This window comes from Tachyglossus aculeatus, chromosome 21, assembly GCF_015852505.1.
Source record: "Tachyglossus aculeatus isolate mTacAcu1 chromosome 21, mTacAcu1.pri, whole genome shotgun sequence".
Lineage (NCBI taxonomy): Eukaryota > Metazoa > Chordata > Mammalia > Monotremata > Tachyglossidae > Tachyglossus > Tachyglossus aculeatus.
Genome location: NC_052086.1, coordinates 55,605,288 through 55,632,826, shown reverse-complemented (window position 1 = coordinate 55,632,826; position 27,539 = coordinate 55,605,288). Strand labels below are relative to the sequence as shown.

At 46.9% G+C, this 27,539-nt stretch overlaps 1 protein-coding gene across 8 annotated transcripts in view; it reads left to right on the top strand.

Moving 5' to 3' along the window:
- Positions 1-1,075: 1,075 nt before the first annotated feature.
- Positions 1,076-27,539, top strand: part of LOC119942831 (myosin phosphatase Rho interacting protein) — a 253,516-nt gene continuing 227,052 nt past the window's right edge. For all 8 annotated transcript variants that reach the window (XM_038763815.1, XM_038763816.1, XM_038763813.1 and 5 more), the window contains exon 1: positions 1,076-1,860. In XM_038763815.1, coding sequence (XP_038619743.1) covers positions 1,741-1,860 — 120 coding nt within the window. In that variant the 5' untranslated portion in view covers positions 1,076-1,740. The remainder of the gene's footprint in view (positions 1,861-27,539) is intronic.

Genomic DNA, 27,539 nt, shown 5'->3' with positions numbered 1-27,539 from the left:
TTGGACTTCCCAAGCGCTTAGTCCAGTGCTCTGCACACAGGAAGCGCTCCCTAAATACGATTGAATGAATGAACAGAATGTAAATAACTACATTTATTAGAGAAGAGTAGAGAAGCAGCGTGGCTCAGTGGAAAGAGCCTGGGCTTTGGAGTCAGAGGTCATGAGTTCAAACCCCAGCTCCGCCAGTTGCCAGCTGTGTGATTTTGGGCAAGTCACTTCAATCAATCAATCAATCATATTTATTGAGTGCTTACTTTGTGCAGAGCACTGTACTAAGCGCTTGGGAAGTACAAGTTGTCAACACATTGACAGTCCCTACCCAACAGTGGGCTCACAGTCTGGACCTCTATTTATTTTATTTTGTTAGTTACATATCTATTCTATTTATTTTATTTTGTTCGTATGTTCGGTTTTGTTCTCTGTCTCCCCCTTTTAGACTGTGAGCCCACTGTTGGGTAGGGACTGTCTCTCTATGTTGCCAATTTGTACTTCCCAAGCGCTTAGTACAGTGCTCTGCACACAGTAAGCGCTTAATAAATACGACTGATGATGATGACCTCAATTCCCTCATCTGTGAAATGGGGATGAAGACTGTGAGCCCCCCCATGGGCCAACCCGATCACCTTGTAACCTCCCCTGTGCTTAGAACACTGCTTGGCACATAGTAAGTGCTTAATAAATGCCATTATTATTATTATTATTACGTAAATTAAAATAAATACAATGAAAGAAATGAAGGTTGTTATTATTATTATGAAAGTGTCATCTCGTCAAATTAAAGGCCTCAGGGCCCAGGCAGGGCCTGCGAAAGGGGTTCTGGGAAATGCCCCCTCGAAGCAGGGCATTCTGGGAGCCGCCTCGGCCTCCCCAACGCACGTGCCTCGGGCTCCATCCCTCCCCCCTTTAGCCCCGCCCCCTCTGACCCCTCCCCGAGCTCCGATTGGCCGGGCTCTCCTTTGTTAGCGGAAGGCGCCGCCGCCATTGGCCCGGGCGCGCTGTCCGTCATAGAGGCCCCGCCCCCCGCCCCCCATCCCCGGGCCGCCCGGGGAGCGCAGCTCCCATTTGCAGGCGAGCAGGTCGGGCTCGGAGGATGCATCGATGGGGGAATTAAGGCCCCGGACCGGCCGGGGCAGAAGAGCAATCAATCAATCGATAAAGACGAAAGAAGGGGGAGCAGAAGAAGGCGGCTGCTTTGCAAACGACCCTTCTTGGAGGGGCCTGCGCCTTGTGCTGCTCTGCAACCGGTTGCATCCTCGACAGGCCCCCTCTTCTCTCCAGATTATGATCCCCGAAACCCCCCGTCCATGCCCCCGTTGCAGCCCGGCCGCACCTTAATTTATTAAGGGAGGAAGAGGGGCCAGGACAGCCAGGGCGACCCTGACAGCTGGAATCCATCTCTGCTTTTGTTTGGCCTTCCCCCTGCTGCACCTCTGCCTTGGCTGTTGAGGCCAGCTCCAGCCCCTCGTCCCCTGCAAATTTCCCCCCTTCCCGGAATTGGGATGCCGTCAAAGTGAACGGGGACCAGGCTCGACATTCCCCCCATCCTTGGATCTCCAAAATCCCGCGGTCGATGAGGATTTTATTGGCACAGTATCGTTTAGAGGACCCCCCACCGCACCTCTTTGATGATTTTTTCCCCCCCTTCTGGGGCAGAGAAGAAGGGGTCTTGCCTCTCTATTTAGTCCTTTTTCGGAAATAAGCGGACGGACCGCCCTCCGGATTTGCAGGACTGGACGAAAAATGTCTGCAAAAGATAACCCTTGCAGGAAATTTCAGGCGAATATTTTCAATAAGAGCAAATGTCAGAATTGCTTCAAACCCCGCGAGTCCCATTTGCTCAATGATGAAGATTTAAACCAGGTGAGTTTAGAGCTGTTTTTTTTCCAAACCTTTGCGTTTGAGGTCATGCATTCAATCGTATTTATTGAGCGCTTACTGTGTGCAGAGCACTGTACTAGGCGCTTGGGAAGTACAAGTTGGCAACATATAGAGACGGGCCCTACCCAACAGTCTACAATCTGCATGGTCAGTTGTGGCAGACAGCTGCCCCTTGCTTAGGGTTTTTTTTCTTTTCCTTTTTCCAGCCCTTGGTTTTCCTTAATAAGAGAGGCTTTAATGGAAAACGCCCCCCCCCCCTTTTTTTCTGACAGGGTTGGGTTTTATGTTATCCTATTCTTTTTGCAACTAGGTCTTCGTGATCATATTTAGGTTATTTTGACTCTGGCCTAGCCTTGTGTATCTTTTTATTTGACCTAAACAAATGGAGACTCCCGTAAAGCAAATGGAGGGGAGGGGGGGAGAAAGGGGAGAGACTGGAAGGAATTAGTTTATGTTTTGGGGGAGCGGCTGATAAAGGGCCAGTGGGGCACCTGGGAAAAGGGAATTTTGACTTGGATTAAAAAACCATTTCCGGGAATACCGGGTTGCTTGCTTTGTGCTTTTAAAATGGCTTTAGCATTCCTCCCCCCACCCCCAGAACTGGTGAACTTAAAATGCAACAGGGAATCGAAGTAGAGCCTCGAAACGGAGGAAAGGCAGAGGCTCCTTCTGGGAGACTTTTGGTTTTTGGTGTAAAAACCCGTTTGTAAACCGATGACCTCCGAGTGGATCCGCCTCTAAACAGGCCGGGGGTTTACGCTTAAGATGTCTGAATTCATATTTCAGGGCCGACTTCTCTTTGCAAGATAATTGACGGTGGTTTAGCCCTCCTAGTATCCTCCCCCCGGGGTGTCAAGAAACTGCGTGGCATTTGCAGCTGTTGGTAAACACAGAGCAAGGCATAATCCCAGCAAATGGTGATACTTAATCACCCTCTCTTTTCTCCTCCTCCCCCCACCCACCCAACCCCCAGTACACACTCTCTTCCAGACATCCGTGGTTACAATCCTATTATGGAAAGAAGATCGGATATTGTAGAAGGATAATGCAATCCGGTGGCTAATAGGGGGAAGGAAAATTATCCTGAAAAAGTAGGCGTCTGTGTGTGTTTGCGCAGGGAGGGGGTGGAGAGATGGGGAAGTGTAATTGATAGATAGGGGCTGGACAAAGGGAAAATCCTCAAGTATGCTGAAAAATAACATCCTTCCCCGTTCCCACAGCATAGCTATGTGATGCAGACATATCTGTGACTCAGAAATGTCCAGTTGTGACTTTAGAGAAACAAAGCCATGGGCTCGTTTGCTTCCTCCCACCTGCCGGGTTTGCTTCTCCTTGCTTTCCCAGGGGTTGGGGGAAGGTGGGGATCCCTTTCTCCTATCACCCCAAAACTCTTGAGCAACAAAGAGACTCAAGGAGGAGGTTCTTGGCCTTGACAGACCCTTTGTTTTGTTCTTCCTCTTCTGCTTTTTCCATCCCTTCCCTGTTTTCCCCCGTGTTCCAGTGTCAGGGGCCAGAGGGCTGGGTGAAAACAGTGTGGGGGACAGGCTTGCTTTTACTTTTCTAAAAAGGAAAGGTTTTGGGAGGTGAGAGTCTGGGCCACCAGCTTGGAGGAGGGCGATTAAAGCAGTTTTCCTTGGGCCCTGAGGGGTTACAGTGGCAGGGGATTAGTGTGGGCTGGGACTAGTGCTGAGAGGCTCCATTTCTCCGCAGGCCTGTATGGTGCCTGAATTAGTTTAATATTTGAAACATCGGGATTTAATGGCCTGCTGGATGCCAAGATTGGCATCTGCTGCCCCCAGATTGTAATGAGAACCTGTGACCTCACTGCTCTCCCACGCTCGGGAATCTCATTAAAGGGACCCACAAGGCTCCGGGAGACTGGGAAATGAAGTTTGAGGCACCAGAGCAACGTTATCATGCATTCCAGTCATACGTGACCTAGTTGTAGTCTTTTCTATCGCAGAGGGCCATTCGATCCACGAAGCCTTGCTTTGAAGAAAACAGGTGGCCTGTAAATTGTTTCGAATGATCCAGGCTCCAGTGTCCATGGGGCGTTGACCTGATGACATTGGTGTTCTATTTATTTTATTTTGTTAATATGTTTCGTTTTGTTCTCTGTCTCCCCCTTCTAGACTGTGAGCCCACTGTTGGGTAGGGACCGTCTCTATATGTTGCCAACTTGGACTTCCCAAGCGCTTAGTACAGTGCTCTGCACACAGTAAGTGCTCAATAAATTTGATTGATTGATTGGTGTTCCTAAGGGGGTCATTTTGCCCAGGGAACAGCATTGAACTGTCTGGCTGAGGAACCCAGCAGTCTGATCTTTACTTCTTCCTCTGTCCCTGGTCATCTAGTTTTACAGTGATAGCTCCTCCCCATACCACAAAATACCAACTCGGTAGAAATGGAAAGTGCTATCAGTCCTGTCAATTAGGTGAAATAATCTGAGTTGGCCATATTGTTTGAAAAGGACACTTTAACCGCTCTCCAAAACCCACCGGTTGGTAGCAAGTTCTTCCCCTGTGGCTTGGGAGCCGTACGTAGCCCTGTAGAAACTGTTTAGTTTTGTCTTTTTTTACTCTTGACTAAGTTCAGACCAGCTTGGGAGCAGGAATGCTAAGGTTCAAACAGGCCTCCCGGTAAATGCTGGCTTGATTTATTTTATTTTTATTATTTTTGTTGAATTTTCGGTTTCAAGGAGGGGAAATAGGATCCCTCTCAAGGGTAGTTTGTATTTGGTGCCGATTATAACTTGAAAAGACCCACTGGACTAGTTTGCTTCCTATCCTGATAAGGAGTTTTCTGAGATGGTTGGGAAATACTGTGGTGGAGTAGAATAACCGAAATTTCTGCCATGATTATGGTATTTGATCTTCCTTGAGGGTATCTTCCTAAATTTCCAGCTCAGATAAAGGAGCAAGTAGGAATGAAATCTAAAGAGCGGCACTAACCGTTTTCCGGGAGTTTTTTTATTGTTTGTTTTTGCTTTTAGTTCATTAATTCATTTGTATTTATTGGCTCTTACTGTGTTCAGAGCACTGTGCTAAGCACTTGGGAAAGTACATTATAGTACTAAAGTGGTCTGCAGCTTATTAATAGGATTAAGAAGGGACTCTGCTTTTAAATTCACTCCCCTCTCTTCACCCAGAAGTTGGCTTGTGGTTCTTGGAACACTCTGAGACCCTCAGGACATGACTGGAGTGGTGGTTTTCCGAAATAATGAGGGCCCTTGTTTATACAAGGAGCTTCTCAGGGCCTTCGGTCTCCTGGGATCCTGGAGGCAGAAAGGGGAGGCTCTTCTACGCTTGGCTTGTCTCCACCTTGTCTCTTCGTTTCCTCAGCCTCGGGATCCTCACTTCAGTGATTTCTGTTAGAATTGATCGCAGGGGCTCGAGGGAATGTGATGTCTTCCCACTTCCAAGCTTCTCGTGGTGGGCTGGCCCCCTTCACTCCTGCACGCACACCTTGCCCCTTCGCTTGTTTTATTTGGAAGGGTGAAGGATGATGGGATTTAGCAGGTTTAGCTATAATCCTCTCCAGACCCAGAGGTTATCTTTCTGGCAAGATTGTCTTTTACTCAAAAAGTAAAACTGGCAGGTTTTTTTTTTTCTAGAGGGGTGGGGAAGAAAGCAGAGAGGCCCAAGACCTCCCCCTGACCCCAGATGATCAGTGACATCCTGGGCCTTGGAGAATAATAATAATAAGAATGGCATTTATTAAGCGCTTACTATGTGCAAAGCACTGTTCTAAGCGCTGGGAAGGTTACAAGGTGATCAGGTTGTCCCATGGGGGGCTCACAGTCTTAATCCCCATTTTACAGATGAGGTAACTGAGGCCCAGAGAAGTTAAGCGACTTGCCCAAAGTCACGCAGCTGGCAATTGGTGGAGCCGGGATTTGAACCCATGACCTCTGACTCCAAAGCCCGTGTTCTTTTCCACTGAGCCACGCAGGACCAGAGAGGGCTCCTGATAAGCGCTTAGTACAGTGCTCTGCACACAGTAAGCGCTCAAATGTGATTGAATGTTCTTCTGGACTGTCTTTTGCTCTGGGCAGTGAGTTTCCACCTGGGATTGATGACACTGTGATTGGGTAGCGTGAAGTGGCTGGGGTCCTAATTATTTTTCCTTTAATTACACAGCCCTTTAGCTTCTGGCCTCCTGCCATCCTGAAAAACTTCTCTTAAGCAACTCAGCTAGACCTGAGTTCTTTTCTCCACCCTACTGTAGTACTGAGTTTATACACTTAGTCCCACCCTCTAAGCACTGAGGTACCCACCCCGGCCCCCATAGCACTTCTAGACTGTGAGCCCGTTGTTGGGTAGGGACCGTCTCTATATGTTGCCGATTTGTACTTCCCAAGCGCTTAGTACAGTGCTCTGCACACAGTAAGCGCTCAATAATTACGATTGAATGTACCTATCCTTATACTAGGGTTGCTTCTGCCTAACAATTCAAGTCAGTGAATCAGTGGTATCTTGACTATTGATCGATTGAGTACTGCCAACTTGTACGTCCCAAGTGCTTAGTACAGTGCTCTGCACATAGCGCTCAGTAAATACGATTGAACGACTGTGTGCGGAGCACTGTACTAAGCACTTGGGAGAGACCAGTGCAATAAAGTTGGTCCTATCTGTATTTCATTTTTGTCTCCCTTGCTAGATCGTAAACTCCTGGATAGCAGGGATCATGTCTGCTTACACTATTGTATTCTCCCAAGCACTTAGTGCTCTGCACCCCAGTGCTCAATAAATACCGTTGACTGATTGATTGATCCCTCTAGACTGTGAGCTCCTTATGGACAGGGAATGTTTCTGTTGATGTATTATACTCTTCCAACCACTTAATACAGTGCTTTGCACACAGTAGGTGCCCAATAAATATGATTGAATTGACCTTGGTAAATCACCTTCACCTCCTCTGGGCCTCAGTTTTCACATCTATAGAATGGGGCTCATCAGTCACCTGAATTGAGCACTTATTTTGTGCAGGGCACTTTACTAAGCACTTAGGAGAGGGCATTATAACAATCTAACAGGCACATTGCCTGCCCACAGTGAGCCCCTTTTGCAGGAAAATGGTCAAGATGAAGGAGAGTTTTGTAAAACATTGTGGAAGAAGAGTAAGGTGTTAATATGTTTGGTGTGTTATGGATTTTTTTTAACTAATGAATTTATTCTGGCTGATTGTCCATGATTCACAGTAAACAGTAATTCACTGGACCTCCTTGGGCTTTTCAGCTGAGGTTTTTCTAGTACTTCTCAGACCCTCTGTGGTGAACGCGCCTTTGGACCTTGTTCATTCATTGTTGTATTTATTGAGCGCTTACTGTGTGCAGAGCACTGTGTTCAGATTGAGGAGGATTGGCACAGCTGATGTGGCCAAACTGGACCAGTTTAGCGCTGTGTCTTGGGGCCTAGGCCATGCCAGTGTACAGAAGCGCGGCTTGGGGGAAGCGAGGCCCCGAGCACACTGTGAGACACTCAAAACCAATGCACCCTCTCTACCTCTCCGTTTTTGCACAATTCCTACCACTATCGTCATCATCAGTGCTGTTCATTGAACTCTTACTCTATACAGAGCACTGTACTGAGCACTTGGGAGAGTACAGTGCAGTAGAGTTGGCAGACAGGTTTCTTGCTCACAACGGGCTTACAGTCTAGAGCTGGAAACAGATATTAATATAAATAAATGAAAACCCCACCATCTTAACTCCTGCCTGTGACAAAGCCCAGTTTCCTTATTTCTGGTTCTTCTGGGATGGAGTGACATGTCTGGAACCAGGGTCTGTCCAAGGGGTGTCTGGAGTGCTAGAAGGGGGCTAATTGTCTTTTCCCCCCTTCCCAGGGAAATGGTCAATCAATCAATCGTATTTATTGAGCGCTTACTGTGTGCAGAGCACTATACTAAGCGCTTGGGAAGTACAAGTTGGCAACATATAGAGACAGTCCCTACCCAACAGTGGGCTCACAGTCTAGAAGGGTCAAGAGGAGTGAGATTTTTGTAAGACATTTTGGAAGAAGAACAAGGTGTTAATAATATAAGACATTTGTTTAAATGGCCTTCTTCCTGCTACTCCCTGTGTCCTCTTGAGCATGCCATTTAGCCTCTCTGGATCTTGGTGTTCTCTGAAAAGGGACTAATTGGTCTCAAGACTCTTTGGGGAAATTACCGTGACTGACTTAAGTGCCGATCCAGGGCCGCCATTTGTTTTCTGTCTTGTGGCCTCCTTGGCATTTTCTGCACAGATGGCCGTGGCCCCGAGGATTCCTGGAGTGCTAGCTCTTAGGCCCAATCCCTTGGGCTCGTTCTTCTGACCTCTCCTTTCTTCCTGCTCTCCCCACCACGGTCTTCTCCAGTTTTCTCTTCCATTTCCCAGTGGCAACCCCCCCCCCCGTCCACCCCGCAGTCCACACGGTATTTTCTCAACTCCAGTGAGGGCAGAGTAGCTTAAAACTGAGGGTTACCTGAATGGAAAAAGGTAATGGACCGTGGATTGGTCTCTGGATTACGAATGGAGGTCAGGAAGGAAAAGTCCTCCACCTCAGACAACCCCTGTGAGAAACGTAGTATTGTTTCCGGGTGTTTCGGCAAAGTTTATCTATTTGCAGTTGGCTTTTAGGACTGCCCTAGGTCCAGTCCCTAGCCTTTAACCCAAATGACTGATCTTCGGCCTTTACTAAGACAGGCTTCCTGGCAGTCAAAAGGTCTAGTGTTTAGTGTTCAATCCATCAATCATTCGCATTCACTGAGTGTATACTATATGCTGAGCACTCTAAGGGGTTGGGAGAGTACAAAGGAATTAGAATTGACATGTTCCCCCAACCTCAAAATGTTTACAGAATAGTGGGGAAGACACACTAAAATAAATTACACATAGAAGGGAGAGGGAGGAAGAGGTTATGCGTGTCAGAGTTTAAGCAATAGGGTATATAGCATATGTTCACAAATGCTAGGTGGTATGAACTTAAATGCTTAGGTGGTTCAGAGGTGCTAGATGGGCAGAAGAGGGGATATAAGCAGGGAAGATTAGAAATTAATGTAAGAAGGTCTCCTGGTAGAAGTGTGATTTCAAAAGGATTTTGGAAATCGGGAGGGAATGTGAAGGCAAAGTGATTCCGGGCAGATGGGAGCAAAACATCAGGCGGGGGAGAGGTGAGAACGAGACACAGTGAATAGGTTAGATTGAGAAGAATGAAGAGTGCAAGCTGGGGTGTAATGGTAGAAGAGTGGATAAAGAGGAAGGAGCGAGCTGACTGCCTTAAAACCCATGGTCAGGAGTTTGCGCTTTGATTCAGAGACCAATAGGGTAACCATTGAGGATTTTTGAGCAGTGGGAAGATGTGTGCAGAAAGACATGTAAGAAAAATGATCTGGCCTGTAGTGTGATGTACAGACTAGAGAGGGAAAAGACTGGAGCCAGTCTTTTATCTCCCTCCCACCGCAGACTGTGAGTTTGCGGTGGGCAGGGATTGTCTCTGTTTATTGTTATATAGTACTTTCCCGAGTGCTCAGTACATTGCTCTGCACGCGGTAAGCGCCTAATAAATACGATTGAATGAATGATACCAGAGAGGAGGCTGATGTAGTTTTTGACTGTGAGCCCACTGTTGGGTAGGGACTGTCTCTATACGTTGCCAACTTGTACTTCCCAAGCGCTTAGTACAGTGCTCTGCACACAGAAAGCGCTCAATAAATACGATTGATGATGTAGTACTCAAGCTGGGATACGGCAAGTGCCTGCACCAGCCCGCTGGTTGGTTGGATGACTGGAGAGCAATGTTGTGGAGGAAAAGACTACCGGAATTTTTCTGGGCTATTTCTGGGGGTGGTAGGAGCCCTGGTATGGTGTAGGTTTAGATGTATTATAAGTGCTTAGTATTGTTACATTTTTGCATCTCTGATCGCTCTGCAGTCATCAGCTAGTCCCAGCTCCCAATGTCTGTGGTGAAGCAGTACGTTTTCCTGAACCCTGTTAGTGAGGAAAGCAGGTTCATCGATGTGCCCAGCCCCACCCAGCAAATGTGCAGTGGATTGGGCTTTGAGTCCAGTATTTTTGACTCACATCACCTTGGTGAGACTTCTGGGGACCTTCAAGTCACTGCTGCCTTTTGTGCTTCTCTAGTGGAAGGAGCCCGGGCTTTGGAGTCAGAGGTCATGGGTTCAAATCCCGGCTCCGCTAATTGTCAGCTGTGTGACTTTGGGCAAGTCACCTAACTTCTCTGGACCACAGTTACCTCATCTGTGAAATGGGGATTAAAACTGTGAGCCCCCCGTGGGACAACCTGATCAGCTTGTAACCTCCCCAGCGCTTAGAACAGTGCTTTGCACATAGTAAGTGCTTAATAAAAGCCATTATTATTATTATTCTCTGTCCCAGGCGTGCGGGGGATTGCTACGCTGGCATTTTGTCTCCAGGGATTCCGTTGGAAGCTTTCCAGTGAGCTTACGGGTTCCCCTCTGTCCTCAGCCAGGTCATACTTTGACCATGTACCCGAAGGCTTTGACTGGAGGCTTTAACTGTTCAGAGTCTGGCGTGGCACTGAATATGAGCCAGAGGTAAGGTGTAGGAAGGAGTTGTCTCCTTAGCAGGGTACGGAAAGGGTCCTCCTTGCTCTGTAACACTCATGTACCCCAAGGCCCCTTGTTCTTTCTGTGGAGAAAGGGCTGACGTTGATTGGGTAAAAGGGTTTTAATTAAGCAGCTTTCCTTTTTCAACATGCGTATTATCAAAGGCCTCGGCCCGCCACAAAAGCAGGTCCCTGCTTCTGTCCCGGGCCCTGGTGATTCAGGAGACGAGTGGCACGTAAAAGAGCACAATCACCACAGCCAGGAAGGACCGGTTGGGTCCTAAGAACACATTTTCAGTAGGGAAGCGAAACTGAGAACAGAAAACCGAGCTGTGGATGGATGTTTTTGGAATAGGGGTTAATGATGATATTGGTTTAGTGTTTACTGTGTGTCCAGCACTTTTCTAAGCGCTGAGGTAGATCCACACTAATCAGGTTGGACATAGTCCCTGTCCCAGGTGGGGCTCACGGTCTTCAGATCCCCATTTTACAGCTGAGGAAACTGAGGCCCGGCGAAGTGAAGTGACTTGCCCAAGGTCACACAGCAGACCAGTGGCCCGCACTTGGTTTTGTTCTCTGTCTCCCCCTTTTAGACTGTGAGCCCACTGTTGGGTAGGGACTGTCTCTATATGTTGCCAATTTGTTCTTCCCAAGCGCTTAGTACAGTGCTCTGCACACAGTAAGCGCTCAATAAATACGATTGATGATGATGATGAAGTGGCAGAGCTGGGATCAGAACCCGGGTCCTTCTGACTTCCAGTCTCGAGCTCTGTCCACTTGGCCATGATGCTTCTCTTTCTGTGGAGGGTCCCGCTCTCGACAGTGCTGGGATTTCTTCTGAAGCTCAGAGCCTGAGGAGGTGGGTGGCAAAGCTGGCGTGTGTGGGAGCCCAACCTAGGGGAGATGTAAAATGGAAGAAACATAAATGACGGAAAAGCGTCCAGGTTTCGCGAATTCCTTCAGATGGAATAATTTAAACTATTGTTGGCAAGACTGGAGAGGATTAAGAGCCGCCTGGTGTATCCGGACCATTGTCCTTTGGAGTGGTTTCTGATGTTGGAAACTTCTCCGCTCCTGCCCAGAGATCCAAACTCTTCTTTGGCTCTCCAGGAAACTGCCTTGCCTACCAGCGCCTGCCAAGCGCAACAGCCTGCGGAAGATGAAGCATTTTCTATGCTGTCGTAGTGAACAGTGGTATGTATTGAGCACTACTGAGTGCCAAGTGCTGTACTGAGCGCTTGAGAGAGTGCAACAGAGGCACCCGTTATCTGCCCGAAAGGAACTCACAATCTGTGAGGGAGACAGACCAAAATTATTTACAAATAGTCGGGTTAGGTGGGTGTAATAGGAAGTGGTTTTAACTTTAAAATCAGGGTGAAAAAGCAGAATAAGTAATTGGATATGCAAAAGGAAACACACATGAGAACATCAATTTTGAGAAGGGGAGTAAAATGTATAAGTGGTGAGTGAGGGTGGATATTGGGTGCGTTAAACGGGGTGTTGTGAATCATCTGGGGGTAGGATTCCTATATACAAAAGTAATGAAAACAAACTGGAGCCCAAACTTCTTTGCAGGTAAAGCATCTGGTGCAGGGTTTAGATGTGCCATTTTGGCATCTGGATTGTGTGGCTCCTTGCAAGGTCCTTGAATCCAAGGACCAGAATCTGGTAAGAGAATGAGAACTTGTGTACGTAGGGCCTGGTTAGTGAGTCTGGCTTTTGTTTAAATTAGTTTTTACTTCCTGTTGCTGCAGAACTCCTGCCATTCCCCAGAGACTCTCATTTGGGAGCGGATGGGAAGGTAGGGATTGATCTTTCCCGAAAAGTTGTCCCCCAAAACTGTCCCCCGGAGATCTCCCACATTCCTCCCTCGACGATGAGTTGCGTCATGCCCCAGAAATTTGGCTCCAATGGACTAATTGTCAGGACCAAACAGCGGAGAGTCTTTGAAAATGCCACATTCTTTCTCCTCCTCCAGCTGCTGAAATGCTGGGAGGAGTTTTGAGGCCAAGGACGTTTTGAAAGGGTGTGTAGGAGTCAGAGCAGGAGGAGGAGAAAGGGAAAAGCCAGGCGGTGGGAGGGAAGAATGTAAAGTTCCCCAATCGGCTGCCTTCTCTGTCTAGGCTACCTCTTTTCCTTTTATTGGAATCGGGAATGTCAAGTGAAACGTCAGTCACGCCGGAAGGGCAGTCTCCAGAATTGGCAGGTGGTGGAAGAGATGCTGGAAACTGAGCCAGGCATAGGATTGAAAAGGCCTTGGGGCTGGCTCCGTGAGTGAGGTTGGGGTTAGGGTCTCTGAAGCCCCTTGCCCAAAATAAGTTGCCTTCCTCTTGGTGTATTTCAGAGGGCAGAGCTAGAGGGGGAAGCCGGGGGGGAAGCGATCAAATTTGGAACTGTCAGGAGACGTGAACAAGTGTCAGCGCAGCGACTTTACTCCGCCGGGGCACAGGGTGCTTTTTTTCTGCGTGGTTCTTGTTAACTGCTAGGTGCCAAGCACTGTATAAAGCACTGGGGTCTATACACGATAATCAAGTTGAACACAGTCCCTGTGCCACACGGGGCCCACAGTCTAAGTTGGAAGGCCTGGGATTTAATCCCCATTTTGCAGATGAGGTAACCGAGGCAGAGAAATTGTGGCTTGCCCAAGGTCACACAGTAAGCAAGTGTGTAAATGGCCGGGATTAGAACCCGGGTCCTCTGACTCCTAGGCCCTGTGCTGTTGGCACTAGGCCACACTGCTTCTTGGCGGAGAACAGGGCAGGCCCCAGGCATATGTACTTCCCAAGCGCTTAGTACAGTGCTCTGCACACAGTAAGCGCTCAATAAATACGATTGAATAAATGAATGAATATGTGGTATTTCTAGACTGTGAGCCCACTGTTGGATAGGGACTGTCTCCATATGTTGCCAACTTGTACTTCCCAAGCGCTTAGTACAGTGCTCTGTGCACAGTAAGTGCTCAATAAATACGATTGAATGAATTAGCTACTTGTGAGCAGAGCAGCAGGGCGGGGAATAATAATAATAATAATAACAGCATTTATTAAGCACTTACTATGTGCAAAGCACTGTTCTAAGCGCTGGGAAGGTTACAAGGTGATCAGGTTGTCCCACGGGGGGCTCACAGTCTTCATCCCCATTTTACAGATGAGGTAACTGAGGCCCAGAGAAGTTAAGTGACTTGCCCGGAGCAGGGGAAGGGAGCAGAGAAGCAGCATGACCTAGTGGATAGAGAACTGGCCTGCGAGTCGGAAGGACCTGGGTTCTAATTCCGGCTCCACCGCTTATCTGTTGTGTGACCTTGGGTAAGTCACTTCCCTTCTCTGTGCCTCAGTTACTTCGTCTGTAAAAGAGGGGTTAAGACTGTGAGCCCCCAGTGGGACAGGGACTGTGTCCAAACTGATTAGTTTGTATCTACACCAGCGCTTAGAACAGAGTTGGACACATAGTAAGGGTTGCCCAAGTAGTTTTGACACAAGAAGCGGCCTCCTTGCCCTTCACATCTCAGCTCAGGACCTCCATTCCCTTATTTATCTCCCTTGTTCTCTTCCTGACAACTTTATCTCCAGTGCATTTTAAGTCTGGGCTGCTTCTACGACTCCTTCCTCCCGCCCCTCCTGAGTTCATTCTGCTTTATCCATATGTACTGATCAAGTTATGTTGGTTATATTCTTTCAGCCCTCCTTAACCTGTTTCCCCCTGCCCCTCACTGTAATAATAATAATAATAATAATAATAATAATAATGGCATTTATTAAGCACTTATTATGTGCAAAGCACTGTTCTAAGTGCTGGGGAGGTTACAAGGTGATCAGGTTGTCCCTTGTGGGGCTCAGTCTTAATCCCCATTTCACAGATGAGGGAACTGAGGCATAGAGAAGTTAAGTAACTTGCACTGTAAGCTCTCTATGGGCGTTATCCACCTCTACTTTTTAATGTTTAACTCTAGCAAGTGCCTTGTAACTCAGGCCTACCTGGGTGCTCAGTACGTTCATGTTCCTTAACTGATTAAACCCCGAGTAGGCTGTGGAGTTGGGTTGTCTCGTGTCAGAGTGAGCTACTGACATGGCACCCTATTATTATTGCTATTAATAATAGTGTTTGTTATGCACTACTATGTGCCAAACACCCTTTTATTATTATTATTATTACTATTAACAATAATAGTGTTATGCACTTCTATGTGCCAAACACTATACCAAGCACTGGGGTAGATACAAGCTAATCAGGTCCCACATGCAGTTCACAGTTTAGGAAGGAGAATAGATTTTTAACCCCCATATTGCAGAGGAGGAAACTGAAGGACAGAGAAATTAACTAACTTGCCCAAAGTCACATCGCAGGTAAGTGGCGGAGCTAAAATTAGAATGCGGGGCTTCTCGCTCCCAGACTCTTTCCACTAGGCCGCACCGCTTCTCATCCTTTTATACCCTCGAAGTTCTCAAAGGGTTAATCGTCTAATAAATAATGATGGCATTTGTTAAGCGCTTACTATGTGCAAAGCACTGTTCTAAGCGCTGGGGGGGATACAAGGTGATCAGGTCCTACGTGGGGCTCACAGTCTTAATTCCCATTTTACAATCAATCAATCAATCATATTTATTGAGCGCTTACTATGTGCAGAGCACTGTACTAAGTGCTTGGGAAGTACAAATTGGCAACATATAGAGACAGTCCCTACCCAACATTGGGCTCACAGTCTAAAAGGGGGAGACAGATGAGGTAACCGGGGCTCACAGTCTTAATTCCCATTTTGCAGATGAGGTAACCGGGGCTCACAGTCTTAATGAGGTAACCGAGGCGCAGAGAAGTTAAGTGACTTGTCCAAGGTCACACAGCAGACATGTGGCGGAGCTGGGATTAGAACCCATGACCTCAGACTCCCAAGCCCGGGCTCTGGCCACTGAGCCGCGCTGCTTCTCTGCATGATCATGGTTGTACCAAGCGCTTAACAAATACAATAATTATTATCTAGGTGTTCAGGGCTTCCTGCTGTATTGTGGTCAGATAAACAGAACAGGTCCCATTCCTCCCCTACAGGATTTTGCTGCAGAGCGAAAGTCTATGTACAACCCCGTAGCGTGTCTGTCCATATCCTTATACTCTGCTGCTTCCCTTATCTGTAATTTTTTTCAATATCCATGTCTTCCACTAGCCTGTAAGCTCCTGGGGGGCAGGGATCATGTCTCTCAACTCTGTTGGTACTTCCCACAAGGGCTCTCAGTACAGTGCTGCGCACTAGAAGTGCTCAAAAAATACCATAGATTGCTTGAGATCCCTCCAGAAGCTCCCTGATTCCTAATAATAATAATAATGGCATTTATTAAGCGCTTACTATGTGCAAAGCACTGTTCTAAGCGCTGGGGGGAGGGATCGGGTTGTCCCATGGGGGCTCACAGTCTTAATCCCCATTTTACAGATGAGGGAACTGAGGCCCAGAGAAGTGAAGTGACTTAATAATGATAGTATTTCTTAAGCACTTACTATGTGCAAAGCACTGTTCTAAGTGCTGGGGAGATTACAAGGTGATCAGGTTGTCCCACGGGGGGGCTCACAGTTTTTAATTCCCGTTTTACAGATGAGGGAACTGAGGCCCAGAGAAGTGAAGTGACTTAATAATGATAGTATTTCTTAAGTACTTACTATGTGCAAATCACTGTTCTAAGCGCTGGGGAGATTACAAGGTGATCAGTTTGTCCCACGGGGGGCTCACAGTTTTTAGTCCCCATTTTACAGATGAGGGAACTGTGGCCCAGAGAAGTGAAGTGACTTAATAATGATAGTATTTCTTAAGCACTTACTATGTGCAAAGCACTGTTCTAAGCGCTGGGGAGATTACAAGGTGATCAGGTTGTCCCACGGGGGGCTCACAGTTTTTAGTCCCCATTTTCCAGATGAGGGAACTGAGGGCCAGAGAAGTGAAGCGACTTAATAATGATAGTATTTCTTAAGCACTTACTGTGTGCAAAGTACTGTTCTAAGCTCTGGGGAGATTACAAGGTGATCAGTTTGTCCCACGGGGGGCTCACAGTTTTTAGTCCCCATTTTACAGATGAGGGAACTGTGGCCCAGAGAAGTGAAGTGACTTAATAATGATAGTATTTCTTAAGCACTTACTATGTGCAAAGCACTGTTCTAAGCGCTGGGGAGATTACAAGGTGATCAGGTTGTCCCACGGGGGGCTCACAGTTTTTAGTCCCCATTTTCCAGATGAGGGAACTGAGGGCCAGAGAAGTGAAGCGACTTAATAATGATAGTATTTCTTAAGCACTTACTGTGTGCAAAGTACTGTTCTAAGCTCTGGGGAGATTACAAGGTGATCAGGTTGTCCCACGGTGGGCTCACAGTTTTTAATCCCCATTTTACAGATGAGGGAGCTGTGGCCCAGAGAAGTGAAGCGACTTAATAATGATAGTATTTCTTAAGCACTTACTATGTGCAAAGTACTGTTCTAAGCTCCGGGGAGATTACAAGGTGATCAGGTTGTCCCACGGTGGGCTCACAGTTTTTAATCCCCATTTTCCAGGTGAGGGAACTGTGGCCCAGAGAAGTGAAGTGACTTAATAATGATAGTGTTTCTTAAGCACTTACTATGTGCAAAACACTGTTCTAAGCGCTGGGGAGATTACAAGGTGATGAGGTTGTCCCACGGGGGGCTCACAGTTTTTAGTCTCCGTTTTCCAGATGAGGGAACTGTGGCCCAGAGAAGTGAAGTGACTTAATGATAGTATTTCTTAAGCACTTATTATGTGCAAAGCACTGTTCTAAGCTCTGGGGAGATTACAAAGAGATCAGGTTGTCCCACGGGGGTGCTCACAGTTTTTAATCCCCATTTTACAGATGAGGGAGCTGTGGCCCAGAGAAGTGAAGTGACTTAATAATGATAGTATTTCTTAAGCACTTACTATGTGCAAAGCACTGTTCTAGGTGCTGGGGAGATTACAAGGTGATCAGGTTGTCCCACAGGGGGCTCACAGTTTTTAATCCCCGTTTTACAGATGAGGGAACTGTGGCCCAGAGAAGTGAAGTGACTTAATAATGATAGTATTTCTTAAGCACTTACTATGTGCAAAGCACTGGGGAGATTACAAGGTGATCAGGTTGTCCCACGGGGGGCTCACAGTTTTTAATCCCCGTTTTACAGATGAGGGAACTGTGGCCCAGAGAAGTGAAGTGACTTAATAATGATAGTATTTCTTAAGCATTTACTGTGTGCAAAGCACTGTTCTAAGCGCTGGGGAGATAACAAGGTGATCAGGTTGTCCCATGAGGGGCTCACAGTTTTTAGTCCCCATTTTCCAGATGAGGGAACTGTGGCCCAGAGAAGTGAAGTGACTAAATAATGATAGTATTTCTTAAGCACTTACTATGTGCAAAGCACTGGGGAGATTACAAGGTGATCAGGTTGTCCCACGGGGGGCTCACAGTTTTTAATCCCCATTTTCCAGATGAGGGAACTGAGGCTCAGAGAAGTGAAGTGACTTGCCCAAAGTCACACAGCTGACAGTTGGCAGCGCCGGGATTTGAACCCGTAACCTCTGACTCCAAAGCCTGGGCTCTTTCCACTGAGCCACGCTGCTTCTCGTAGAGTTAGCCGGTCGCCTGGCTGGTTTTGCCCAGGCATCCTCCTCACCCTCCTCTGCCCCGGGTGCCCTCGCCCGGGCCTGTTGGCGAAACGGCGCTTTCCCTCAGGCCAGCTGAGCCCCACTGACTTGTCCGCGGTGAATCCTGATCCTAGTTTCAACCGCCTGCTCCATCCTCCGTGCCCCTTCCTCCTCCCTGGAGTTTTTCTGAAGCTGTTTTCCTTCCCATCCTCTGATTTCCAGATGACCCCATATCTCACACTGCTGAGTAGCTCTCTCTCTTTTTCTCTCCCCTTGCTTTTTGTTTTGACTGGCTTTCTTGGATGCCTCCCGTTTGGGGGTAGTGCCTTGACTTCCCTGTTATTTTGAGCATCCTTGTGTAGGTCTCGATGACCTGTGGGCGGTGAATAGTCACGACAAGAGTCTAGGAGGGAGAACAGATTTTTAACCAAGGGGACGAGAGCGGATTCCTTTGGGTTGGTCTGGGAAGGAAGGAAACAGGGAAAAGAGTCCGGGGGAAGTGAGTGAGGCCCAGCTCTTTCTCCCATTCATTCATTCATTGTCATATTTATTGAGCGCTTACTGTGTGCAGAGCACTGGACTAAGCGCTTGGGAAGTCCAAGTTGGCAACATCTAGAGACGGTCCCTACCCAACAGCGGGCTCACAGTCTAGAAATCGTATTTATTGAGCGCTTCCTGTGTGCAGAGCACTGTACTAAGCGCTTGGGAAGTCCAAGTTGGCAACATCTAGAGACGGTCCCTACCCAACAGCAGGCTCACAGTCTAGAAACCGTATTTATTGAGCGCTTCCTGTGTGCAGAGCACTGGACTAAGCGCTTGGGAAGTCCAAGTTGGCAACATCTAGAGACGGCCCCTACCCAACAGCAGGCTCACAGTCTAGAAATCATATTTATTGAGCGCTTACTGTGTGCAGAGTACTGTACTAAGCGCTTGGGAAGTCCATGTTGGCAACATCTAGAGATGGTCCCTACCCAACAGCGGGCTCACAGTCTAGAAATCGTATTTATTGAGCGCTTACTGTGTGCAGAGCACTGTACTAAGCGCTTGGGAAGTCCAAGTTGGCAACATCTAGAGACGGTCCCTACCCAACAGTGGGCTCACAGTCTAGAAATCATATTGAGCGCTTACTGTGTGCAGAGCACTGTACTAAGCGCTTGGGAAGTCCAAGTTGGCAACATCTAGAGACGGTCCCTACCCAACAGCGGGCTCACAGTCTAGAAATCGTATTTATTGAGCGCTTACTGTGTGCAGAGCACTGTACTAAGTGCTTGGGAAGTCCAAGTTGGCAACATATAGAGACAGTCCCTACCCAACAGCGGGCTCACAGTCTAGAAATCATATTTATTGAGCGCTTCCTGTGTGCAGAGCACTGTACTAAGCGCTTGGGAAGTACAAGTTGGCAACATATAGAGACGGTCCCTACCGAACAGCGGGCTCACAGTCTAGAAGGGCCTTGACAGGTCACCTAGTCCATACCCCTGCCTTAATGCAGGACCCTGAATAATAATAACAACAATAATGATAATGGTATTTAAGTGCTTACTAAGCCGTGGAGTGGAAACAAGCAAATCAGGTTGGACACAGTCCCTGCCCAAGGCATCTTGGAGTCACAGTCTTAATCCCCATTTTACAAATGAGGTAACTAAGGCACAGAGAAGTTAAGTGAATTGCCCAAGGTCACACAGCAGACAGGTGGCAGAGGTGAGATTCGAAACCAGGTCTTCTGAGTCTTAGGCCATGCTCTTTCCATTAGGCAATACTGCCCTTTTTCTCCTCCCGCCCACTGCCTGTCTTTTGAGAAGCATCGTGGCCTAGTGGATAGAGCACGGGCTTGGGAATCAGAAGGACCTGGGCTTCTAGACTGTGAGCCCACTGTTGGGCGGGGACCATCTCTATATGTTGCCAACTTGTACTTCTCAAGCGCTTAATACAGTGCTCTGCACACAGTAAGCGCTCAATAAATACAATCGAATGAATGAATGTAATCCTGGCTCCAGTAGTTGTCTGCTGTGTGACCGTGGGCAAGTCATTTGACCTCTCTGGGCCTCAGTTACCTCATCTGAAAAATGGGGATTAAGGCAGTGAGCCCCGTGTGGGACAGGACTTTGTCCAACCTGATTAGTTTGTATCTATCCCAGCGTTTAGAACAGTGTTTGACACACAGTAAGCGCTTAACAAATGCCATCATTATTATTATAATTCTTATGACAGGCCATGCAGACAAGGACTTAATCTGCTGAGAAGCAGCATGGCTCAGTGGAAAGAGCCCGGGCTTTGGAGTCAGAGGTCATGAGTTCAAATTCCGGCTCCGCCAGTTGTCAGCTGTGTGACTTTGGGCAAGTCACTTAACTTCTCTGGGCCTCAGTTCCCTCATCTGTAAAATAGGGATGAAGACTGTGAGCCCCTTGTGGGACAACCTGATCACCTTGTAATCCCCAGCGCTTAGAACAGTGCTTTGCACATAGTAAGCGCTTACTTTGTACATATTTATTCTATTTGTACATATTTATTCTATTTAATTTTGTTAATATATCTTATTTTGTTGTCTGTCTCCCCCTTCTAGACTGTGAGCCTGCTGTTGGGTAGGGACTGTCTCTATATGCTGCCAACTTGTACTTTCCAAGCGCTTAGTACAGTGATCCGCACACAGTAAGCGCTCAGTAAATCCGATTGAATGAATGAATAAATGCCATCATTATTATTATTATTACTCCTGCTCTTTTGGTTCTTTTTCTCCAGGGCCTTGGGCAGTAAAGCAGGCTACCCCAGCAAGGGGTTCTGGAAGACGCTATAAGTTGTTCTCTGTGGGGAGACGAGATGGTCTTAGCATTAGAACAGATCCCACCTTCCATCTGGGTGGTCCGCGGAGGGAGTGGGAACTTAGTAGGGTTCAGGTTTGAGACCGGACTTGGAAATGTACACAGACGCTCTTACAGACACTCGCACTTCGATGCCTTTTCCCGTCTTCCATTTAAATATCCCAGGAAAGGCAAGGAAGGGACACTGGGTGACGCAGGATTTATAAGCCCATAAAAATGTCAGGGCGGCTGATTCAGAGACATTGTTTTTCATTCTCTTAGGTTGGAAATATGAAGCAATAGGCCATTTGTTAATGTGGAGAAGTTGCCACAGAAACTGCTCTTTGCAAAAAAACCACTCTCGAAACCACAAAAGAAATACTTACTGTATTTTACACACATTCTGCCCATAGATCTTCCCTTGAATCATCCACCAAAGGGGCACTTAACTCCAGCCTGGACCTTAAATATAATTTTCTTTTTCTTCTTTTTTTTTTGCCTAAGTGGCCAAAAAACATTTTAGACCCCCAAGAAACTTCCCTGAGGCTGGAGACTTCACAGTCACTTGTCTGTCAGCCTAAATGGATTACCCACCCACAGAAGTGCCCATGAATCTTGCTCTGTGACTAATTTGAATTTTTCCTCAGAGAGGGTTTTAATGGAGGCAGTAGCACGGCTTGGAATGAGATCTTTCAACCCTGCTTAAAGGAACCCGTATGTTGTGGGATTGCCCTGAGCCCCTCAGTTCTTTCTGTGACCTGCTCTGTTCGCCCTGACAGACGTTTGCTGTCCCTGGCCCTATTAGTTGACTGGCTGGTTGTTGGTCTGTGGCAAAATTATTAGTAGTAAGAATTTTTGTGATGCGATGTTAAGCCACACACTAAGCGCGGGGGTAGATGATGGTAATAATTATGGTATTTGTTAAGCACTTTGTGCCAGGCACCGTACTCAGCGCGGGGGTAGACACAAGTAAATCGGGTTGGACCCTGTCTGTGTCCCACGAGGGGCTCACGGTCTCAATCTCCATTTTACAGGTGAGGTAAAGAGGCATAGAAAAGTAAAGTCACTTGCCCAAGGTCACAGAGCAGACAAGTGGCAGAGCCAGAATTAGAACCTGGATCTTCTGAGTCCCAAGCCCGTGCTCTATCCAGACGATCAGGTTGGACACAGCCCCTGGCCCTCATGGGGCTCAAATGCACAGAGTAGGTTGGCATTTGAGGAGTGAAGTATGCGAGCTGAGTTTTACAAGGATGTTAGGTAAGGTCAAAGGGGGAGAGCTGATTGAGTGCTTTAAAGGAATTTCTTTGGATGCAGAGGTGGATGGACAGCCACTGGAGGTTTCTTGAGGAGTGGGGAAACGTGGACTGAATTTTCTGTATTTTTTGTGAATTTTTTTGAATTTTAATTCCCATTTTATAGAAGAGAAAACTGAGGCTCAGGGAAGTTGTGACTTTCCCAAGGTCACACAACATCCCAAGTGGCAGAACCAGAATCACAACCCAGGGTGTCTGACTCAATCAGTGGTACTTATTGAGAACTTACTATGTGCAGAGTACTATACTAAGTACGTGGGAGAGTACAATACAGTAGATTTTTAGATCTGTCTCTGCCCACACGGAGCTTACAGTCTTCAGGAGGAGGCAGACACTTAAATATAGATAGGGGAAATGACAGAGTGTAAGGATTTGTACGTAAGTGCGAAGGATGGCGTTACTAATAGTGATTAAAGAGATCCAAGTGCATAGGTGATGCAGAAGGGAGAACGAGTAGGGGAAATAAATGCTTAGTTAGGGAGGGCCTCTTGGAAGAGATGTGATTTTTAGGATGGATTTGAAGGAGGGAGGATGGTGGTCTGCTATATTTGAAGGGGGAGGGGGTTCCAGGCCTAAGGGAGGGCATGGGCTAGGGGGACGCAGTGAGATAGGTGAGATGGAGGTGCTCTGAGTAGGTTGGCATTTGAGGAGTGAAGTGTGTGAGCTGAGTTTTACAAGGATGTTAAGTAAGGTCAAAGGGGGAGAGCTGATTGAGTGCTTTAAAAGAATTTCTTTGCATGCAGAGGTGGATGGACAGCCACTGGAGGTTTCTTGAGGAGTGGGGAAACATCGACTGAATTTTTTGTATTCTTTGTGAATTTTTTTGAATTTTAATCCCCATTTTATAGAAGAGAAAACTGAGGCTCAGGGAAGTTGTGACTTTCCCAAGGTCACACAACATCCAAGTGGTAGAACCAGAATTAGAACCCAGGATGGTTGACTCAATCAGTGGTACTTACTGAGAACTTACTATGTGCAGAGCACGATGAACTTACTATGTGCGGAGCACTATACTAAGCACGTGGGAGAGTACAATACAGTAGAGTTTTTAGATCTGCCCCTGCCCACACGGAGCTTACAATCTTGAGGAGGAGGCAGACACTTAAATATAGATAGGGGAAATAACAGAGTGTAAGGATTTGTACGTAAGTGCGAAGAATGGGGTTACTATTAGTGATTAAAGAGATCCAAGTGCATAGGTGATGCAGAAGGGAGAACGAGTAGGGGAAATAAATGCTTAGTTAGGGAGGGCCTCTTGGAAGAGATGTGATTTTTAGGATGGATTTGAAGGAGGGAGGATGGTGGTCTGCTATATTTGAAGGGGGAGGGGGTTCCAGGCCTAAGGGAGGGCATGGGTTAGGGGGACGCAGTGAGATAGGTGAGATGGAGGTGCTCTGAGTAGGTTGGCATTTGAGGAGTGAAGTGTGTGAGCTGAGTTTTACAAGGATGTTAAGTAAGGTCAAAGGGGGAGAGCTGATTGAGTGCTTTAAAAGAATTGCTTTTGATGCAGAGGTGGATGGACAGCCACTGGAGGTTTCTTGAGGAGTGGGGAAACATCGACTGAAATTTTTGTATTCTTTGTGAATTTTTTTTGAGTTTTAATTCCCATTTTATAGAAGAGAAAACTGAGGCTCAGGGAAGTTGTGACTTTCCTAAGGTCACACAACATCCAAGTGGTAGAACCAGAATTAGAACCCAGGATGGTTGACTCAATCAGTGGTACTTCCTGAGAACTTACTATGTGCAGAGCACTATGCTAAGCACATGGGAGAGTACAATACAGTAGACTTTTTAGATCTGCCCATGCCCACACAGAGCTTACAATCTTGAGGAGGAGGCAGACACTTAAATATAGATAGGGGAAATGACAGAGTGTAAGGATTTGTACGTAAGTGTGAAGGATGGGGTTACTATTAGTGATTAAAGAGATCCAAGTGCATAGGTGATGCAGAAGGGAGAACAAGTAGGGGAAAAAATGCTTAGTTAGGGAGGGCCTCTTGGAAGAGATGTGATTTTTAGGATGGATTTGAAGGAGGGAAGAATGGTAGTCTGGTGTATTTGAAGGGGGGAGGGGTTCCAGGCCTAAAGGAGGGCATGGGCTAGGGGGACGCAGTGAGATAGGTGAGATGGAGGTGCTCTGAGTAGGTTGGCATTTGAGGAGTGAAGTGTGTGAGCTGAGTTTTACAAGGATGTTAAGTAGGGTCAAAGGGGGAGAGCTGATTGAGTGCTTTAAAAGAATTTCTTTCGATGCAGAGGTAGGTGGACAGCCACGAGGTTTCTTGAGGAGTGGGGAAACAGGGACTGAATTTTTTGTAGAAAAATGATCCAGGCAGCCGAGTTGGTCAGTTATATTTATTGAGCATGTACTGTGTTCAGAGCACTGTACTAAGCACTTCGGAGAGTACAGTATAGCATAAAGACACATTTCTTGCCTACAATCCGTTTACAGTCTAGAGAGGGTGAATTAAGAACGGAAGAGGGGAGAGTCAGGAAGCAGGAAGGTCAGTGGGGAGGCTGATGCAGGAGTTAGGGTGCGGGATATAAGTGATTGGATCAGCATGATAACAGTTCGAAGGGAGTGGAAAGGGCAGATTCTAGAGATAGAACCTTCACAACTCTAGACTTTAAGTTAATTGTGGACTCTCTTATATCGTATGCTCCCAAGCACTTAATGTGGTGCTTTGCACAGTGAGTGCTCAGTAAATCCAATTGATAGAACGAATTGGATTTGGTGACATTGAATGGGTGGAAGGATTGAGAGAGGAGTCAAGGATAATGCCAGGGTTACTGATTTTTGAGACAGGAAGGGTGGTGGTGCTGTCTACAGAGATGGGAAAATCATGGGGGATGATAGGGTTTGGGTGGGAAGATGTAGAGTTCTGTTTTGCACATGTTGAGTTCGAGGTGTCTATGGGACATCCAGGTAGCAATGTCCCAAAGGTAGAAGAAAATTGGAGACTGCAGAGAAGGAGAGAGGTCAGAGCTGGAGATGTAGACGTGGAAATCATCCGCGTAGAGATGGTGGTTGAAGCCATGGGAGTGGGTGAGTTTTCCAAGCGAGTGGATGTAGATGGAGAATAGAAGGGGACCCAGAAATGAACCTTGAGGGGACCCCCACGGTTAGGCGGTGGGAGGCCGAGAAGGAGCCTTCCAAAGGGACTGAAAAGGAGCAATCAGAAAGATTGGAGGAGAACCGGGAGAGGACAGTGTCTGTGAAACCGAGGTTAGGTAATGTTTTCAAGGGAATGGGTTGTCCACAGTTTCAAACATTAAAGTTGAGGAGGACTAAGATGGAATAGAGGCCATTAGACTTGGCAAGTACGAAGTCACTGGTGACCTTAGATTGGGTTGATTCTGTGGAATGAAGGGGATGGAAATCAGATTGCAGGAGGTAAAGGAGTGAATTAGATGAGAAGAACTGGAGGCAGCAGTTGTAAACAACTTGCTCAAGGAGTTGGAAAGGAAGAAGTAGGAGGAAGATGGGGTGCAAATTGGAGGGTGCCCTGGGGTTGAGGGAGGTGTGTTGTGTTTTTTAAGATGGTGGATACTTGGGAATGTTTGAAAGCCTGGAAGGAGCCCCTGGAAAGTGCGTTGAAGATTGTGGTCCAGGAGAGAAGGGAGAGGGCAACTGTTTTGATAAGGTGTGAAGAGATGGGGATGGAGATGCAGGTGGAGAGGTTAGATTTTGAGAGGAGAGCAATCTTTTCTTGAGATACCACTTGGAAGGATGGGAGAATTGAAGAGGGGGTAGCAGGAAGGAGGAGCTGGAGAGGAGCAGGGGAGATGTTAGGAACAAAGCACCCGATGGCTTCAGTTTTGACGATGAAGAACCTGGCAAGATCATTAGGTGCGGGAGATTGGGGGAAGCAGGGAATTTGGAGGGCTATGAAGAGATGGGCCCTTAATGGAGGCTTATGATTAAGGTTATCAATCATGATGGTGACCTTATTGCTTATGATTAAGAGTATTGGTCATGATGGTAACTTTGTCCTCTGCATCCCCCCCATAAATGATTTGGGAATGACTTCTTTCTACTCCAGAAAGTTCAAGCTTTTCGAGTGCCCTCAATCTCTTCTACATTTCCCCCTCATCCCCTTAAATCTGTTACCCTAAGTGTCTGACAGCATCTCACCTGGTTCAGTTTTGAGGCTTTCTCTCCAGATGGCTCCCTCCTTCCCTATAACACGTCCCATGTTCTTCGTAGTGGAAACTGAATGTCTCGTCTCCCTCCTTCCCTGTAACGTGTCCCACATTCTTCATAATGGGAACTGAACTTCTCACCTTGAATGGTAATAATAATAATTGGTATTAAGCACTTACTCTTTCCAGTCACCATTCTAAGCTCTGGGATAAATACAAGATAATCAGGTTGGACATGGTCCCTGTCCCACGTAGGGCTCACTGTCTTAATCCCCATATTACAGATGAGGTAACTGAGGCACAGAGAAGTAAAGTGACTTGCCCAGGTACACACATGCTCTGTCCATAGGCCACGCTGCTTCTCCACATGGTCCAGGGTGAAGGACAGATGCTGATTTTATTTGTTTTGCTCTCTGTTTCCCTCATGGGCTGGAGGTTGGTCTTGTCCACCAGTGGTATTTATTGAGTGCCTGCTATGTGCAGAGCACCATATTAAGTTAAGGTGGCTTTTATGCATTAGTGAGTTAAGTGTTTTTTACTTACAAGGCTTTTGAAATCTGACCATCTGTCTGGCCTGGGACTGGGCTGTCTGTGGGGCTGTAAGCTTAAAATAAATGAATAAATTTATCCCCCCTGCCCTACCTCCTTCCCCTCCTTACAGCACCTGTATATATGTTTGTACAGATTAATTACTCTATTTATTTTACTTGTACATATTTACTATTCTATTTATTTTATTTTGTTAATGATGTGCATCTAGCTGTACTTCTATTTATTCTGATGACTTGACACCTGCATGTTTTGTTTTCTGTCTCCCCCTTCTAGACCGTAGGGACCGTTGTTGGGTAGGGGCCGTCTCTATATGTACTTCCCAAGAGCTTAGTACAGTGCTCTGCACAGAGTAAGCGCTCAATAAATACGATTGAATGAATGAAAATAAATTTAAGTAAAATGCTGACCCGAAAGTCACCTGTGACCACTTGGGCCTCAGCTGAGGGAAAGTCACTTGTCAGAGTTTGTTGTGGTCAAAAGTCCCTGTTCAGCACTTATGTGTATTATTTACTTATTTATGTAATTTGGTTATATAATTGTCCGTCACCCCCTCTAGACAGGAAACTCTTTGTGGGCAGGTATCATGTCCATCAACTCTGCTGTATTGTACTCTCCCAAGCACTTAGTACAGTGCTCTGTGTGGCTCAGAGAAGCAGCGTGGCTCAGGGGAAAGAGCACGGGCTTTGG